General features: G+C 44.4%; 1 protein-coding gene across 1 annotated transcript in view; it reads right to left on the reverse strand.

Annotated features, from left to right (window-relative positions):
• syt9b (synaptotagmin IXb) overlaps positions 1-16,309 on the reverse strand; it is a 64,497-nt gene that overhangs the window by 31,324 nt on the left and 16,864 nt on the right. The window contains exons 2-4 of the mRNA XM_080736071.1: positions 15,324-15,499; positions 14,687-14,907; positions 13,405-13,945 (exon numbers count right to left, since the gene is read on the reverse strand). Of these exons, the coding sequence (XP_080592197.1) occupies positions 13,405-13,945; positions 14,687-14,907; positions 15,324-15,499 (938 nt within the window). The remainder of the gene's footprint in view (positions 1-13,404; positions 13,946-14,686; positions 14,908-15,323; positions 15,500-16,309) is intronic.

Here is a 16,309-nt window from a genome sequence, read left to right on the forward strand (position 1 = left end):
ATACAAATATTTTGCAGATCTAGCCTACAAGCTCACAATTCGTGCAGGCATCGCAAGACATTGTGAGATTAATTGTAGATCATCTGACGTTTTGGCTGAGTGAAGTGGGTAATTTATGTTTTGTAATAATAATCCAAATCTACAAATGAATTTAGTAACATTTCTTTAGTAATTGGAAACACTCAAGTTAAGTACTTAAAAGAAGAAATTATATTTAAGTACAATACTTAATTAAATCAAATGTACTAGTTATGCTACTTTCCACCGGTGGTGTTTGTTTTCTCCAATGTGAGAGAGTGTTACCACATTTGCTATATTCTGTAAGTGAAACAAGCGACCAGGTCTATGAAAACAAGCCCAAAAGAAGCAACCATTTCACCACTTGAACTCTATTACATCAGCTATTTAAAAAAAATTATCTTGAAATTAAGGACAAATAGGCCTAAGCCACTACACTTAAGAAACTAGCCCTAACAAAAGCAACCCACAACTATGAATCTTTACAAGCGACTTTACAGGAAAACAGGACCAAAGTCACTTAAAATAAGCAGACCCAGCAACACTGGCAGGCTAGAGTTGTTAAGACACGTTGCATGCTGAAAGATAACTGATCTGCAAACCTTTGGGGGAAGGGAAGGTTGTGTCTAGGGCTTCTTTGATTCACATGCAAATTGTCCCAATATTCTATCAATGGTCCTGGCAGCCTGAGGTGTGAAGCTACCTACAGTTTACTTTTCATTCTCATGATGCACACACAGCAACAGCCACTGAGTCATCAAAACTAATGTCTAATCAATGTCCAGTATACAATGCCTGTCAGATGCGATGCATGTTGTTGATAAAAGTTTGTTCATAGAATATATCTATCCACCATAAAACTATACCAGAGTATCAGATGGGAAATCTCTCTCTCTGGCTTTAAAGGGATCCCTGGCTAATACGACAAATACGCCTTAATACATTATAATTGCCCTGTATAAATACAATGTAAAATCAAAAACACCTTAATTATTTTATTTCTTCTAGAAATAGCTAATCTTTCGCTCAATAGGAGAAATGCCCGTCGCAAGTTGATGATGATCAGATTCCAAACTGTTCCCTTTCCTCCTTTAAAAAAAAAATTCAAATTTATGATCGCCAGTGGTGTAAAGCAACTAAGCCTACATTAGTACAGTTGTGAGATATTTGTACTTTACTTGAGTATTTCCAATTTCCAATACTTTCATTTCTACTTCATTATATATTGGATCCAAATATTGTACTTTTACTCCACTACATTTATTTGAAAACTTTAGTTACTAATTACTTTGCACATACACTTTTAATATTATAAAATATACATTTATCCACTTTACACCTATTTATACCATGGCTATTTGAAAATAGCCGATCTACAGTCCATTGCAGAGATTTGAATGTTTTCACTTAAAATGTGTTTGGTTCTAACTTCTGTACTGTCATTGATTATGATAGATTTCAAATCTTTTGTGTTTGTTTTGTCTAACATTGTTTAGTGTAAGAAACATAGTTGTTTTTTAAAGTAGCAATCTTTAAAAAAGAAAATACTCACAATTACTTATTGTATTTAATTACTTATTGTGATAATCAACTTCTAATGGTTGGCTGGAGGATTTTATTGAATTATTTTATTTATTCTTTATTTTTACTGTCCTGGAGACTTTGAAATTAGAATAATTAATTTGTTTAATGTTGTTAAATATGATAAACAGTTGTGAATAAAGCAATAATTGCTTTTCAGTTCATTAGAACTCTGCATGTAAATTCACCCTTTCCCCTGGATTCCAGAGTTTAGTAATACATCTTTTTAATACAATTGCCAACAAGTCATTGCTGTTGACTGAAAGATTGTTTTTGGCTCAAAATCTACTCATTCTTGAAAATTAAATTAACTACCCAGTTAAGCAACAAACCTGTCTCATATGCCTTTATCTGGGCATTAGTTGCTCTCTAACCCCACCTAGTGGTTGTGGCATGTAACAACGTGGTGCCTCAACTGATCTGGCTGCCATGGTGGTACCACATCAGTGCCACGACCAGCACTTTCAAGGTACAACCACTGTATATACCCGTAATTGCTGGACTATAAGCCGCACCTGAATATAAGCCGCACCAGCTAAATTTAGAAAAGAAAACAAATCTTTACATATATAAGCCGCACCTGACTATAAGCCGCAGGGGTCCTTCTTGCTTCCTGCTAGAGCGCCCCTGGTGGACGTTAGCTGTATAAATCAATATATAAATCCTTGTTAAAGACCATTGTCAACAAACTGGCTAACTGGCCGTTAGCTGTAAAAATCGTTATATAAGCCGCACCTTTGTATAAGCCGCAGGGTTCAAAACATGGGAAAAAAGCAGCGGCTTAAAGTCTGGCAATTACGGTATCTATCTATAAATGCGACAAATCTCTGTCTGCGTGTGTGTGTGTGTGTGTCTGTCTGTCTGTAATCCGCGTATCTCGAGAACCGTTCGTCCCACCGGCTTCAGATTCGGCACGCGCGTTCCCCGCCGCGGCACGGAGTGCAGTGCCGGGTCTCGACCCGACCCGACGCGCGGTTTTCCCGAACCGGCGCAAAACGTTCGGAATCTCCTTATGCGGGGCTGATTGTTGACATCAGGCTATTCCGGAGGAAATCGGCGCAAGCGCTGACTCATTGTGACATCACTTCATAAAAGGCTCTGACATCACGTACGCCACATGAGTCAACAAAAAATCTCTGTCAGTGTGTCTGTATGTATGTAATCCACGTATCTTGAGAACCGTTCGTCCCACCGGCACGCGCGTTCTCCATATATGGGAATAAAATGAATGCCCGTATGCGGAGCTGATGTCTGACATCAGAGTTTTCCGCAACCGGTACTGTGTGTGCAGAGATCTTCATATATGGGCATAAGTGGACAAAGACAAGCAGATGGCCAAACGGGTCCTATGACAACAGGTATATTGGGGTTTGCATTAAAGGGTGGGGCATTCATGGGGTTTGCATTTAAGGGTGGGGCATTCATTCCCTATTTCAAATTCGGGCACGCGCGTTCCCCACCGCAGCAGGTAGTGCAGTGCTCGGCCTCGACCCGACCCGATACACGATTTCTGGAACCAGCACGAAAGGTTCGGATTCTGATGTCTGACATCAGGATTCTCCGGAACTGGCACTGTGTCTGCATAGATCTCCATATATGGGCATAAAATGGATGCAGACAGACAGATACAGATATCTCCATATATGGGCATACATGGACACAGGCAAACAGATGGTCAAAGATCTCCATATATGGGCATAAAGTGGACGCAGACAGACAGATACAGATATCTCCATATATGGGCATAAATGGACACAGGCAAACAGATGGTCAAAACGGGTCCTATGACAACAGGTATAATGGGGTTTGCATTAAATTTGTCTCCTCCTCCATCTGTGTCCCTTTATTCCCATTATGGAGATCTCTGTATCTGTCTGTGCCTCCGACTGTGTTGCAGACACAGTGCCGGTTTCCCCCTTTAATGCAAACCCCATTATACCTGTTGTCATAGGACCCGTTTTGACCATCTGTTTGAAAAATCGACAGAGATCTCATATATGGGCATAAAATGGACGCAGATAAACAGATATCTCCATATATGGCATATATGGGCATACAATGGACGCAGAATCACAAAGATCTCCATATACGGGCATAAAAGGGACACAGACAGACAGATACAGAGATCTCCATATATGGGCATAAAATGGACGCAGATAGACAGATATCTCCACATATGGGCATATATGGGCATAAAATGGACCCAGGGCTATAACTGCAGTGATCTCCATATATGGACATAAAATGGACGCCGACAGACAGACAGATACAGATATCTCCATATATGGGCATAAATGGACACAGGCAGACAGATGGTCAAAACGGGTCCTATGAAAACAGGTATAATGGGGTTTGCATTAAAGGGCGGGGCATTCATTCCCTATTACATTGTTCCGAGTTGGCCAGGTCGCCGACTAGACGCTGGGCCGCCCTTATATATAATATGAGACCCCTGGTACCCATATATGGAGATCCATGTACTGTATATGGTGATATGCTGTGAGAGCCCAAACGCGATTACTCAGTTATTCGTTATGTGAAAGTCCTATGACGTCTATGACATCTGACATCATACATCTCCCATATATGGAGATCCCTGCTATGGTCGAAATTAATTATGGATATGTTTTCATATAGATTGTTTTATTTTCAAAGTGTCCTCCCCAGGGGGCAGGGCCTGTGATAGCTTGCTGTTTGGTTGGCTCAGGGGAGGTTCACGCTATTTATTGCGACCGTAAGGTCGCAGTTTAGTATGAAAACCTCCACCGGCCGTCCGTCCGTCCGTCCGTCCGTCCGTCACACACGTCACACCTTTGCCCTGCTCAATGTATACGTGTAACGCCTGATACTGAGGTGATGTGTCACTGTGACATCACAGATACTGAGGTGATGTGTCACTGTGACATCACAGGTGAGATCGCAGTGATGTCAGATACTCAGAGCAGGGATCTCCATATTTAGGCATAAACAGGTGACATCACAGTGATGTCAGATACTCAGAGCAGGTATCTCCATATATGGGCATAAAATGGATTCTGTTAGGGATCTCCATACTGTATATGGGCATAAAAGGGATTAGTGATGTCAGATACTCAGAGCAGGGATCTCCATATATGGGCATAAAAGGGATTAGTGATGTCAGATACTCAGAGCAGGGATCTCCATATATGGGCATAAAAGGGATTCAGATGGAGATTCAACTTCAATGAGTAACAATGGCAAACTGTCAACTGCCCGTATGTCTTGATAATTGGTAAAACAAACTTTTGGCCTATTTGTGGCTTATCATCACATCCAACCATCTTAAGATACTCAGCTAGTGGGGAATGCTCTCTTCCCTGGTGAGAATTGCCCCTTTATATAGGGCTTGTTTGTGTATTGTATGACATCACGCCACATCATCAGCTGTGGACTCTGTGATGTCATCCTATCTCCATATATGGCCATCTCCGTATATGGAGATATAAGTCGTCCATGCCCAGGTATGGGCTGGTGAGGTCAGACTTTGTGTGATGGGTAGGTTATCTCCATATATGGAGATTCAACATTCCAGGTGTAACTATGGCTGCCCGTATGACGTGAGAGGTGGAGGCTGTGATATTTGTGGAGATAAGCGACCAACGGTCGCTTATCTCCCGATTAGGGAGTCTTACTGGTATTGACCTTATTTAGTGGGTGGTGCTAATAGATTGTGGGAGGTGTTAAGATAGCTTTTATGAATCAACAGGAGAGTGAGTATGTGACTTTATGCAGTTTAATTGCTTCATAAAGCCCTTGTGTCTTTCCTGTCATTATGAACGTGACTAATAGAAATCTAGACTCTAGAATTTTAGTCCAGAAGAGAATGTCTAGTTACTGGGCAACAGTGGCAATGTCCAAAGTACTTCTCATCATTTCCTTCTGAATACATTACCATACGAAAGAAAGAGAATTGTATCTTCCTCCTATCAGCAAGGAAGTCTTGTCCCAATCAAATGTTACATAAGCATACATTTAAAATGTGTATTGGCCCTCATTCACAATTTTTTTCTTAATTGCGACCGTAGGTCGCACTTACTACAGAAAGCTGCTCGAGGTGTCCGTCTGTCCGTCCGTCCGTCCGTCACACACGTCACACGTCACACTTTTGCCCTGCTCATATCTCCGCAACCGTTGCCCCGATCCATGCCAGATTTTGCACACACACTCCTTACCTGCCAAACTACAACCTCCAAGGACCCCCGGAGCTCCAGGGACCCCCAGCTCCCTCGGGGACCCCCAAGTGTAAAAAATGAGCACATGTGCAAAAATTACCAAATGACCACCCCAACGGGGCTGCTCACGGGGCATTCCCGGGGACCACCCACTCCTGGTGCTCCAGAACGGATGCAAAAGTGGTGGCGCCCCCAGTGGAGGACCCCCTGCCACTGCAGCTCACATAAAATGCCGTAACTCGGGCTAGGAGCGACCGGGAGAGCCGGGGCCGGTACCTATTCGTCCGCCTTGGCGGCGCGGAGACCCCACCCCTCATTTCTCACATGGCCCTCTAGCGCCACCATGAGGCCGATTCAGATTTTGCCCTAAAATCACGAAAATCACTACACAGTATGTCTACACTCATGTCATCAACATGGATCAGGAAGATTTTGGAAAAACACATTTTTGCTCTATTTGTGGAGATAAGTGACCTACGGTCGCTTATCTCCCGATTAGGGAGTCTTACTGGTGTTATACCATGTAACTTTTTTTATAAAACAAATCTTAAAATTGTCCTAACTGTTAAATCGCTAAAGTTTTAGAACACCCACTCCGTTATTTTCAGCTTCTGAAGCCTTCTCTTTATATGTTTTCTATGAGCCGTGAGGGGGGTAGAATTTCGCGGCAAAATGACGTAATCTGCATCATCTGTATACGTTGTGTATACGTTGGCCAATCACATCGCAGATCATACACACATGATACACTACCGGCCAATTACAGTGCATCTTGCGTCTTTTCAGGAAATAGCTTGCTTCAACAGCTTTGTTGCGACCGTAGGTCGCATTTACTACCAAAACCTCCACAGGCTGTCCGTGGGTCAGTGAGTCAGTGAGTCAGTCAGTCAGTCACACTTTTGCCCTGCTCATATCTCCACAACCGTTGCCCCCATCCATGCCAAATTTTGCACACACACTCCTTGACTGCCAAACTACAACCTCCAAGGACCCCCGGAGCCCCAGGGACCCCCAGGTCCCTGGGGGACCCCCAGATGTAAAAAATGACCAAATTAGCAAAAATGACCAAATGCCCACCCCAACGGGGCTGCTCACGGGGAATTCCCGGGGACCACCGACTCCTGGTGCTCCAGAACGGATGCAAAAGTGGTGGCGCCCCCAGTGGAGGACCCCCTGCCACTGCAGCGCACATAAAATGCCTTAACTCGGGCTAGGAGCGTCCGGGAGAGCCGGGGCCCTATTCTAGCGCCACCTTCACGCCGATTTTTAAAACACATTTTTGGACACTGCTCCTACAGTTTTTGCCCTAAAATCACGAATATCACTACACAGCATGTCTACACTCATTTCATCAACATGGATCAGGAAGATTTTGGAAAAACACATTTTTGCCCTATTTGTGGAGATAAGCCACCTACGGTCGCTTATCTCCCGATTAGGGAGTCTTACTGGTTTACACTGGTCTAGAAGTCTAGCATGTAACTCCCCAACCGCTGCTCGTAGAGGGACACGAGACCCCTCTATAGATGCGTCTCGGCGAGGCGAGGCGGACGCGGTGGTCTGAAGGCCCGGTCCGCGACGAAAAACGGCCGAAAAAAGCAGACGCGACCGCGGTTTGCTATACTGCTACAGACCACTAGTTAAGCAACTTACACAGTATAGCTTTAAATTATCTTTATATTTTGTGTATTTCTGTTCGTAAAAGAAAATAACAATGTTGGATTAATAAACGTCAAATGATTGATGCTAGTCGTTACCAATGTGTGTGCTTGTGTGAATCACTTGTATAGTTCCTCCCTCTGGTCCACACCATAAAAAGCATGCAGGGATTGTGCAACATGAGTAACCTTTGTGAGTTTTGCTCTCGTGTTTAAATGAGAAAAACTAAATCATTTCCAAAGTTTAACTCATACCTCGCGATCCCCGTAGAAACCGTAGATTTCCCGCTGTACCGCGCTGCCATGCCCGTAGAGCCCGTAAAGTTTAATTAGCTTTAATCATTATGAAAGGATTAAAAGTATTAGCGCAGATTTTCGCTGATTCTGGCTCTTTAGGCCCGCCCCCCTAACTGTATCCGGTCATTTCCGGTCTGGACCGGATCCAGCTTTCCGTATCCAGTCTGAGCCTGGGCCATAGTCCCGCCTCCATTGGTTTACTGTGTAACAGAAGTGGAAGCTACTCGGCGATGGAACGCTCGTTTTTCAATCGGATTTTTGCGTTTGGAAACTTTGATCCAGTCTCTACACGCCTGGATTATGATCCCCGCACATATCGTGCGTTTTGTGCGCGAACGTGTCCACGTGTTACCATAGCGCATGCCTGGCTTTTTTTCAATGTTTTTTCATGTAAACACTGGCGGATAAGCAGGAATACAGCGTGGCAACGGATATGTCTTTTTCAATGGGGTTTTTTGTATTCGAAAGCTTGTCACAGAGTCTACACGTCTACTAGATGAGTCGCGCACAGATTGTGCACGATGCGTGCGCGTAAAGGTAAGGACAATTTGGCAGCTGCTTACTACAGCTATGTTTAAAATGGCAGAGAAATTGTTAAGCAGTGATGTCACTGGAACAGATAAAAGTAAAACATGCGCAGGATGCCAGGATATAATATATTGTTCTACAAAACATAATCAGCATTGTTATAAAACATAACATTGTTGATGGATCCTCAACCTCAAATGCACCAGGAAGTGGAGGTGGTGTATCTTCCGCTGCTCTGCAAACTCTTTTGACACACTAGCAGATGTAATAAAACATGTTGAGGGACTTGTGCAGCTCTGAATGCTTCAACTAAAAATAAGAATGAAACCCCTTTTGATTTGCCTCATGTCTATACGCCCAATTATGCATCCTTACTTAAAAGATTAACGAGTTGTTGGCAGAGTTGAACAGGCCTGTTTTTTATTTTTATTTAACAAATTAAACTTTTTGTTGGGGAAGTACTATACTGTGATTGATTTAGCATAAAAGACAAGGCATTCTATTAGTGCCTTTCTGAATATTTCCAAATGCATACAGTATGCATGTTTAAAAGAACACTTGCATTTTGGATGAGGCCCATTGATTTCAACCACCTGAGACATTTGCCCTATCTTCTTCCCGGTACATTCAGTTCTAGCAGAAGCGCACATGTTAATCTTTTCTTCCGAATGGCGCAGACACTTTGATAATAAATATCGCTGTGGTCAAGGAAGTGGATGCCTTTAAATTTCTTGGCACCACCATCACCAACGACCTCAAGTGGGAGACGAACACCTGCTCCATTATTAAAAGGGGCCACAGTGGGATGTTCTTCTTAACAATTTTGCTGCCATTTTAAACATAGCTGTAGTAAGCAGCTGCCAAATTGTCCTTACCTTTTAACGTGGGCACGCGCACGCATCGTGCACAATCTGTGCGTGACTCATCTAGTAGACGTGTAGACTCGGACACTCGGTGACAGCTTTCGAATAAAAAAAACCCCATTGAAATAGACATATCCGTTGCCACGCTGTATCCCTGCTTATCCGCCAGTGTTTACATGAAAAAAAACATTGGAAAAAGCCAGTTTGCGCTATGGTAACACGTGGACACGTTCGCGCACATAGCAGACGATATGTGCGCAGATCATATGCCAGGCGGTAGAGGAATCAAACAGCTACAAAATAAATAAAAAACGCGTGAAAAATACCATTCTATGGCCATGCAGTCAGCTCACTTGTTTACAATGAAAAGCTGGAGGGGAGACAAAGAAAAAGTGTGAACTGATTTGACATTCGTCGTCTCAGCACCGGGGGTAACCGGAACGGTCGCCAAAAACACAGCGGCCCCAGCAGCAGACCACGGAGCGGGCGCTTCATGGATGCTGGATCAAGCCGGGGGCCAATGTGTTTTGTGGCGACCGCTCCCCGTTCCACCCGCATAGTGCGCCGCCGCGCCGAAAGGATTTCCATTGCCGTGTATTAATTGCCACTTGTTTCAAAGCATTTTCATATTAATACAGGAAAAGTAAAACAAAAAACACAGGGAAGCGCAAATCAAGGGATTATGTGACTTAGTATCATATCACAACCACCGTTTAGTCACTTTATTTTAAGGACGATCCTGTCACACAATCCATGTCAAAGTCTATTCCGTTAATCGCTGTTTCTTTCCCCAGTTTATATAATCATATCGTGCTGTTCCTCAGAAGCCGTTCATATCCCAATTCATAGTAAATTATAATACTTTTAATCGTTTCATAATGATTCAAGCTAATTACATTTCCGGGAACGACGGGCCTCGCAGAGAGGTACAGCGGGAAATCTGCGGTTTCGACGGGGATCGCAGAGTATGAGTTAAGACAGCTGAGGAAACTCAACATCTCCCGTCCGGTCCTGACACAGTTCTACAGAGCCACCACCGAGAGTATTCTCTCCTCGTCCATCTCTGTGTGGTTTGGCCACGTGCACCTGCTTCTAATGATATCAACGCACTTAATGCGAAATATTCACGTGCTTTCAGACTCTTCAATGCAGAAAGTATCCAGGATACTTGGATATCCAGTATGCCAATGCAGAGATATTAGTAGTAAAATGTCGACATCTAGTGGTCAACCTCAGAGGAGCGCAAAAATAAAACCTGAGGTGATTCCCAGCCTCGAACCAGATGCCAAGATGCCAAGTATGCTCTGTTCCCCGGTGTAACGCCCCACGCCACAGACCCCGACGGAGCAGCGCGGTATTGGGCGCCGATGACCCCCGTGAGTCGCCACCGAGGCGAGCGCTAGCGAGCCGAGTTGCCGCGGCGAGCGGTGGGAACGGCGCCCAATCCCACTCAGCCGCGTTACCGAGTTATGTGCCGTTATGGACAGAATAGTAAATATTCAGTCCCTCACTATCAACATCTACCCCACTATCCACGTCATAGATAAATGCACAAAAAAGGAGTCACTTCATCCGTTCATTAGCTCAGTCAGTAGAGCACGGATGCAACAAACCCACGGTTTGGGTTCGATTCCCCTGAGGGGAACAATATTCAAGGCGAGAGATATCGGCGCATGCGTACTTCAAAGTATCCACGGAGGATACTCCTCCGTGGATACCCAGTGCATATTCTCTGCATTCAAACGTCTGAGAAATGGTGAAAAAGTCGGATTGAATGCGAAGAGAGCAGTCGAAGCCGGTGGTTTGGCTCTGTCTCTGCCCTTGCAAAAAACAGACTGCAAAGGACTGTTGGAACTGCGGAGAAGCTGACGGGACAGAAGCAGCTCTCTGTCAGTGAGCTGTACGATGCCAGGGTCAGGAAGCGGGCAGGGAGGATCTTCTCTGACCCCTCCCACCCTGGTAATGGTCTCTTTAAGAAGCTCCCCTCAGGAAGACACTTCCGTGCCATAGGGACCAAGACCACTCGTCACCTGAACAGCTTTTTCCCAAGGGCCGTTTCCCTCCTGAATAAGGACCTTTCCACCACCCCTCGTCGTTAGATGTATCTTTTTTTTAGCTAGATCTCATTCAGTATGTACCTCTTGCACCCTGGGTTTCTAATATAAAATGATATTCTAGCAAAAGATGTCAAAAAAAGAAAGAAATCTATGTTTGTGTATTTTATGTTGAAGGTCCCTAAAAGTCAAAGTGGCCAACTTCCCATAAAAAAAACAATGTGAAAGCCCTTATGAATGTAAAACATATGAATCATGATTTCATTCACCTGTGTGATAGTTCATGTTCCTCCAAATGCAGGTGTTTCTAATTATAGAGACACTGTTAGTTCTGCTAGTCTGTACAGGGGTGTCGCACCAAATTCTGGGCCCTGGGTACAAGGATTCACAGCGGGCCCCCCATGAATGTTCTTCATAGGGGAGGGGGTTTAACCCTTTTAGACTGGGAACGCATTATTATTTTGTGCTTTAACTATTGAAAAATAGCAGATATACAAGCTCACAATCGTGAAAATCTGTGCAAGTCTGTTTCTACTGTATGTCAGTGGTGCTCAAACTTTTTCATGTGAAGGACCCCCAAAATGAAAAAGTATTTGGCCACAGACCCCCATCTCAAAATATTTAGTTCCAGGGACCCCCTAGAAGCAAAATTTGAGTTACAAATGTTCGCTTAAAAAATACGTAGGCCTATATTCAAAGATTTGCACACATTTTCATGACTTTTCAAAAATAGCAGATCTACAAGCTTGCAGCGCGGCACTCGGCGCCACGCTGTGAGCTTGTATATCTGCTATTTTTCAATAGTTAAAATAATTAAGGCCCCTCCACCTTGGCTTGGGCCCTAGTAACTCAGTCCCACTTTTCCCCCCCTTGTGACGCCCCTGAGTCTGTAAATCTAACTCAAGATGGCAAAATCTCGAAATTCCTAGGTCCTGTTGTTTCGAGGTCCCAGTAGTCCGTTTAGGGTTAGGGTTTAGGCTTAGGGTTAGCATTCACCAGGTTAGAATTCACCGGTGTCGACAGGTTAGCATTAACCAGCGTCGGCACTCGGCAGGTTAGCATTCACCAGAGTCAGCAGGTTAGCCTCCGACTACTGGAGACTCGAAACAACGGGACCTCGGAATAGAGCTACGCTCATTTACACCAAAGTAAACCAGTACACCAAAATGTCTATCTGAAAACAGGCTCCACAAGATGCACACGAGTAGCCAGCCTGTTTAGTGCAGCTTCACCACTGACCACTGCACAGTGGTTTGTAGTTGGTTCATTCTCAAACTGTCCCCTAACCTCAGTGGGGGTATTTCTGAATGGGGATGTTTCTAAGTGGGGGTGTTTCTGAATGGAGGTCTGCCCCCATAGGAACTTACAGTGGATCATTAAAAGTTAGACAGGGAAGCCATGCTGTATGGTAGCAGCACGCCATGCTGAGTTACATCAAGACATGGTTGCTTCACCTTCTGACCTCACACAGTGCATTACTGTTTCACAGTTCTCTGCCTTCTACCTCACAGTCGTTCACTTGCAGGAAGACTTCTTCCTCGTTGACTTAGAGTGAATAATGTAATATGTATCTACATGTCAAAACAACCTCCCTCTAATGTCAGCCTAGATTTGGGTCACTAGACCCCAGTGTTTTCTAGTGCTTTCATTAAACATTAACATAATCTAAGTATATTTCGATGTCGCTGCCTCTCAGAACCACAGAGGAGTTCCACTAGCTGGGGAAATGAGATACTAACACATTGATACGTCTCCTTACCACCTGCTGTTGTTACAAGGTTCTCCCAGGACATAACATGGGATTCAGGCAAGTACGGTGAAGCTAGTTGCCTCTTAAATGGGTCAAACTACTGATATGCTACTGATCTATTGAAACTTAGCAGCCTCCTGCCAGTGGAAGACTAATATCACTGCGTAGATATTAGTCTGGAATCTCTGTGTGGAACCTAGGGGCGGATTAAAAACAATGCCAGGGAAATCCAATCACAACCAAGCGGGGCCAGACTAATCTGCCGAGGGCAATCTTTTGTTTTGTTTTGTTGCACTGGCAGATTTGTGTTATTTCCATGTCAATGGATGACAACAAGTATCTGAAGATATTGTTGATCTCTGCGTGAGTGCGTGCGTGCGTGCGTGTGTGCATGCGTGACAAAGAGAGAGAGAGAGAGAGAGAGAGAGCACCTTCGAGAGATAAAAAAAAAGGGCATCTTACCGAGGTTACATATTGAATGTCCCGGCACAGTTTTGTCTCCGCGGGAAAGTCCGCGAGATCCAGGAAGCTGTCCACGACTACCTGGCCAATCAAATCGTGGCGGGAGAACCTGTCAAAGTCATACACGCTGAAGTGCAGCTTGCGACTGGGAAGGTCGCCGTACGCCACGGGGAAGAGAAACACCTCGTCAAACACGGGGTTGAGCGTCTTGCGGTGCACCTTGGTCTGGTGCTTGGTCTTTCGGTCGGGCAGCAGGTAGATCTTGACGTAAGGATCGGAGGTCCCAGAGAAGTCCTTGGCAGGGAGATCCAGGGCCTTGTGGATCTTTATAATCAGCTGCTCCATGTCACAGTCAAACTTCAGGATGAAGAGGAGGCGCCCGCAGCTGTTGGCTCGGCGCCCGTCCTCGCCGTCCACGGAGCGCTGCTTGTAGAGCTCTGGCTTGATGCGCCCCAGGCCAGACAGGGACTCCTGCCGCTGGAACTGAGCAGGGTTGAAGTCTGGGTTGGACAGGTTCATCTGACGACGGATGGAGTTGTGGCTGGAACAAAGAACCAGTGGTGTAAAGCAGTGGCTCTCAACCTTTTGAGGCCGCAACCCCCAAAATAATCATATTTTAACTCATAATCTGCCACAAAGACTATTTCTATAATAAAATCGTCTTTTTAACTATGGCCTTCCCTGCCAATCGTCTTTTTATCGTCTTTAAAAAAAAGAAATACCAACCCCATCTTTCAAACATGGCAGCCATGTTTGTTTACATTTGAAGAAAACATAAGGGCTGCTATCTCCTGAATGCCTGAACGGCTGTGTAAAGCATGCACATGCATAGTGCATGATCTGTGCACGAATTTGTGCACCAGTGTGCACACTATTTTTTTTTTACCCTTTGGTGGCGAAACGGAAATATAAGAGGTCCCACTTTACATACGGCACCGACTGAGTTAACTGGGGACCCCCCCCCCCCCACCACCACCCTGACAAGCACTAAGAGTTGAGGAATTACATTTTGTATTACACGGTTCTATTGTTGAAGCAAAATATATTACAACATGAAGTAACACATTTTGTTTGTTCCTCAACCATTTCAGGTGAAAACCCTTCTAAATGTATGTTTGTGTGTCTCTCTATGTGTAAATCATTTGTCTACACTATTGTATGTTTGAATGTGACATGTCTGTGATAAAAAAAAAACATGGGTCTTCCACATCGGTAAACGTCCAGCTAGCATCACATCTGCTTCATGTGCAATGTGTGTAAACAAGCAGGCATGTCTACTAACCGTACAGACGACGTGGGTTCTGTGGTCTGTCTCTGAACCCTGTCTCTGGCCAGAGTGTGGAGGTGGTTCTTCTCCACCTTGCTCTGCGCCTCCAGAGGAATGTCAGGCGAGGTGTGGCTGATCTTCATGGCTGATTCTAGGACAGCCACAGCAGGGTTAGGGAGCACCGTGGTCTCTTTGACACAGCCATCCTCACTGTACTCCCTCTCCTCGCCATCCACCTGCACAACACAGACACCGTTTGTATTTAACCAGTGCTTTGCATGATTATCCCGTTGACAAATCCCATTGTAAAGTACAGTATACTATTTTATACTTCACAATAATTTCAGTACGGTATGAAAATCATAGAGACTTGATCCAGTACGCACAGCATTATTGCATTTTTATGTATTTATTTTTTACATACTTTTACATAGTTTGTTTAGAGTTGTTGTCATATATAAGTTTGAATTAAAAAATGTATTAATTCCACAATTTCCAAGAATCCTATGGCATGCTTTGGGAAATTGTTGCCACTAATCTACTCAACATGCAAATCCTTGACAAAGATGTATTTGATAATCATCTTAGACGAAATTCTAGAATTATATTATATTCAGAAGGGTTGAGAATTTCAATGTCTGTTCTTAATCACCTCTGTTAGGACGGGCTGCTGGTCCCCGCCCAGGAAGTGAGGCCCCTTGAGGCCATCGGGGAGGAAGCGGCCGCTCCATGGCACCCAGCACAGCTTCCACGAGACGAACAGGGACACGCTGAAGAGAGCAAGACCACATGTGGTCACCAGGAGGGACAACAGGCTCACGGAGACATCTGGAGAAACACAGAGAAAGTCAGAGAGAATCGAGTTAATTCAAGCTGGAGAGGAGACAGATGTGTCTCTCGTCAATGTATATTTGATGCAGTATGCATTATTCACTCATTCTTTTGGTTATGTCCATCCCTTAGTGTGTGTATGTTAGTTTGTTTGTTTGACAACCTGAGAAACCGCTAGAAATAGAGATGAAGAGTGGGGTGTGCAGGGACATGGCATAGATTGTACAAGTCTCTGGAACACCATTCTAACATAATATATTGTCTCATTTGATGTTTTGATGGCGGTGGAGAGTCCTGTCTAACTCTCTCTCTCTCTCTAGTTTGTCCTCAGACGAGCTCTCCAGCAGTGGCCTCAGGCATCTTGTACATGTTCGTTCCACCCTCAGATCTTTCTTTAGTATATCCACGTAGGTGTGGGACGCCCTCATGATCAATATCTGTGCTCCCATAGCACAAGTAGCTCCCAGTGTCTGTGTCTGTGACCAACCAGCCTCATTCTGCTGGCTGCTATTCTCACTCACTGTTGGTAGCCCCCCCGTAAAAATTAGGGATGGGACGATATGAACATTTCATATCACGATTATTGTGACAAAAGAAATCGCGATTTACAATATTATCACGATAAAATCCATTATCCTGGGGCGGAACATTCGCCAAAAAATAGCAGATCTACAAGCTCACAACGCGTCGCTTGTAGATCGGCTAGTACTTGTAGATCGACAGTACTTTTGTCAGCAGTAAAATAGCAGTAGTGTTTGCAAAGATTAGGCATATTTATACAAATCCATAAATACAGTACATCCACAA

This window comes from Nannobrachium achirus (genome assembly GCF_963921795.1).
Source record: "Nannobrachium achirus genome assembly, chromosome: 11".
NCBI lineage: Eukaryota > Metazoa > Chordata > Actinopteri > Myctophiformes > Myctophidae > Nannobrachium > Nannobrachium achirus.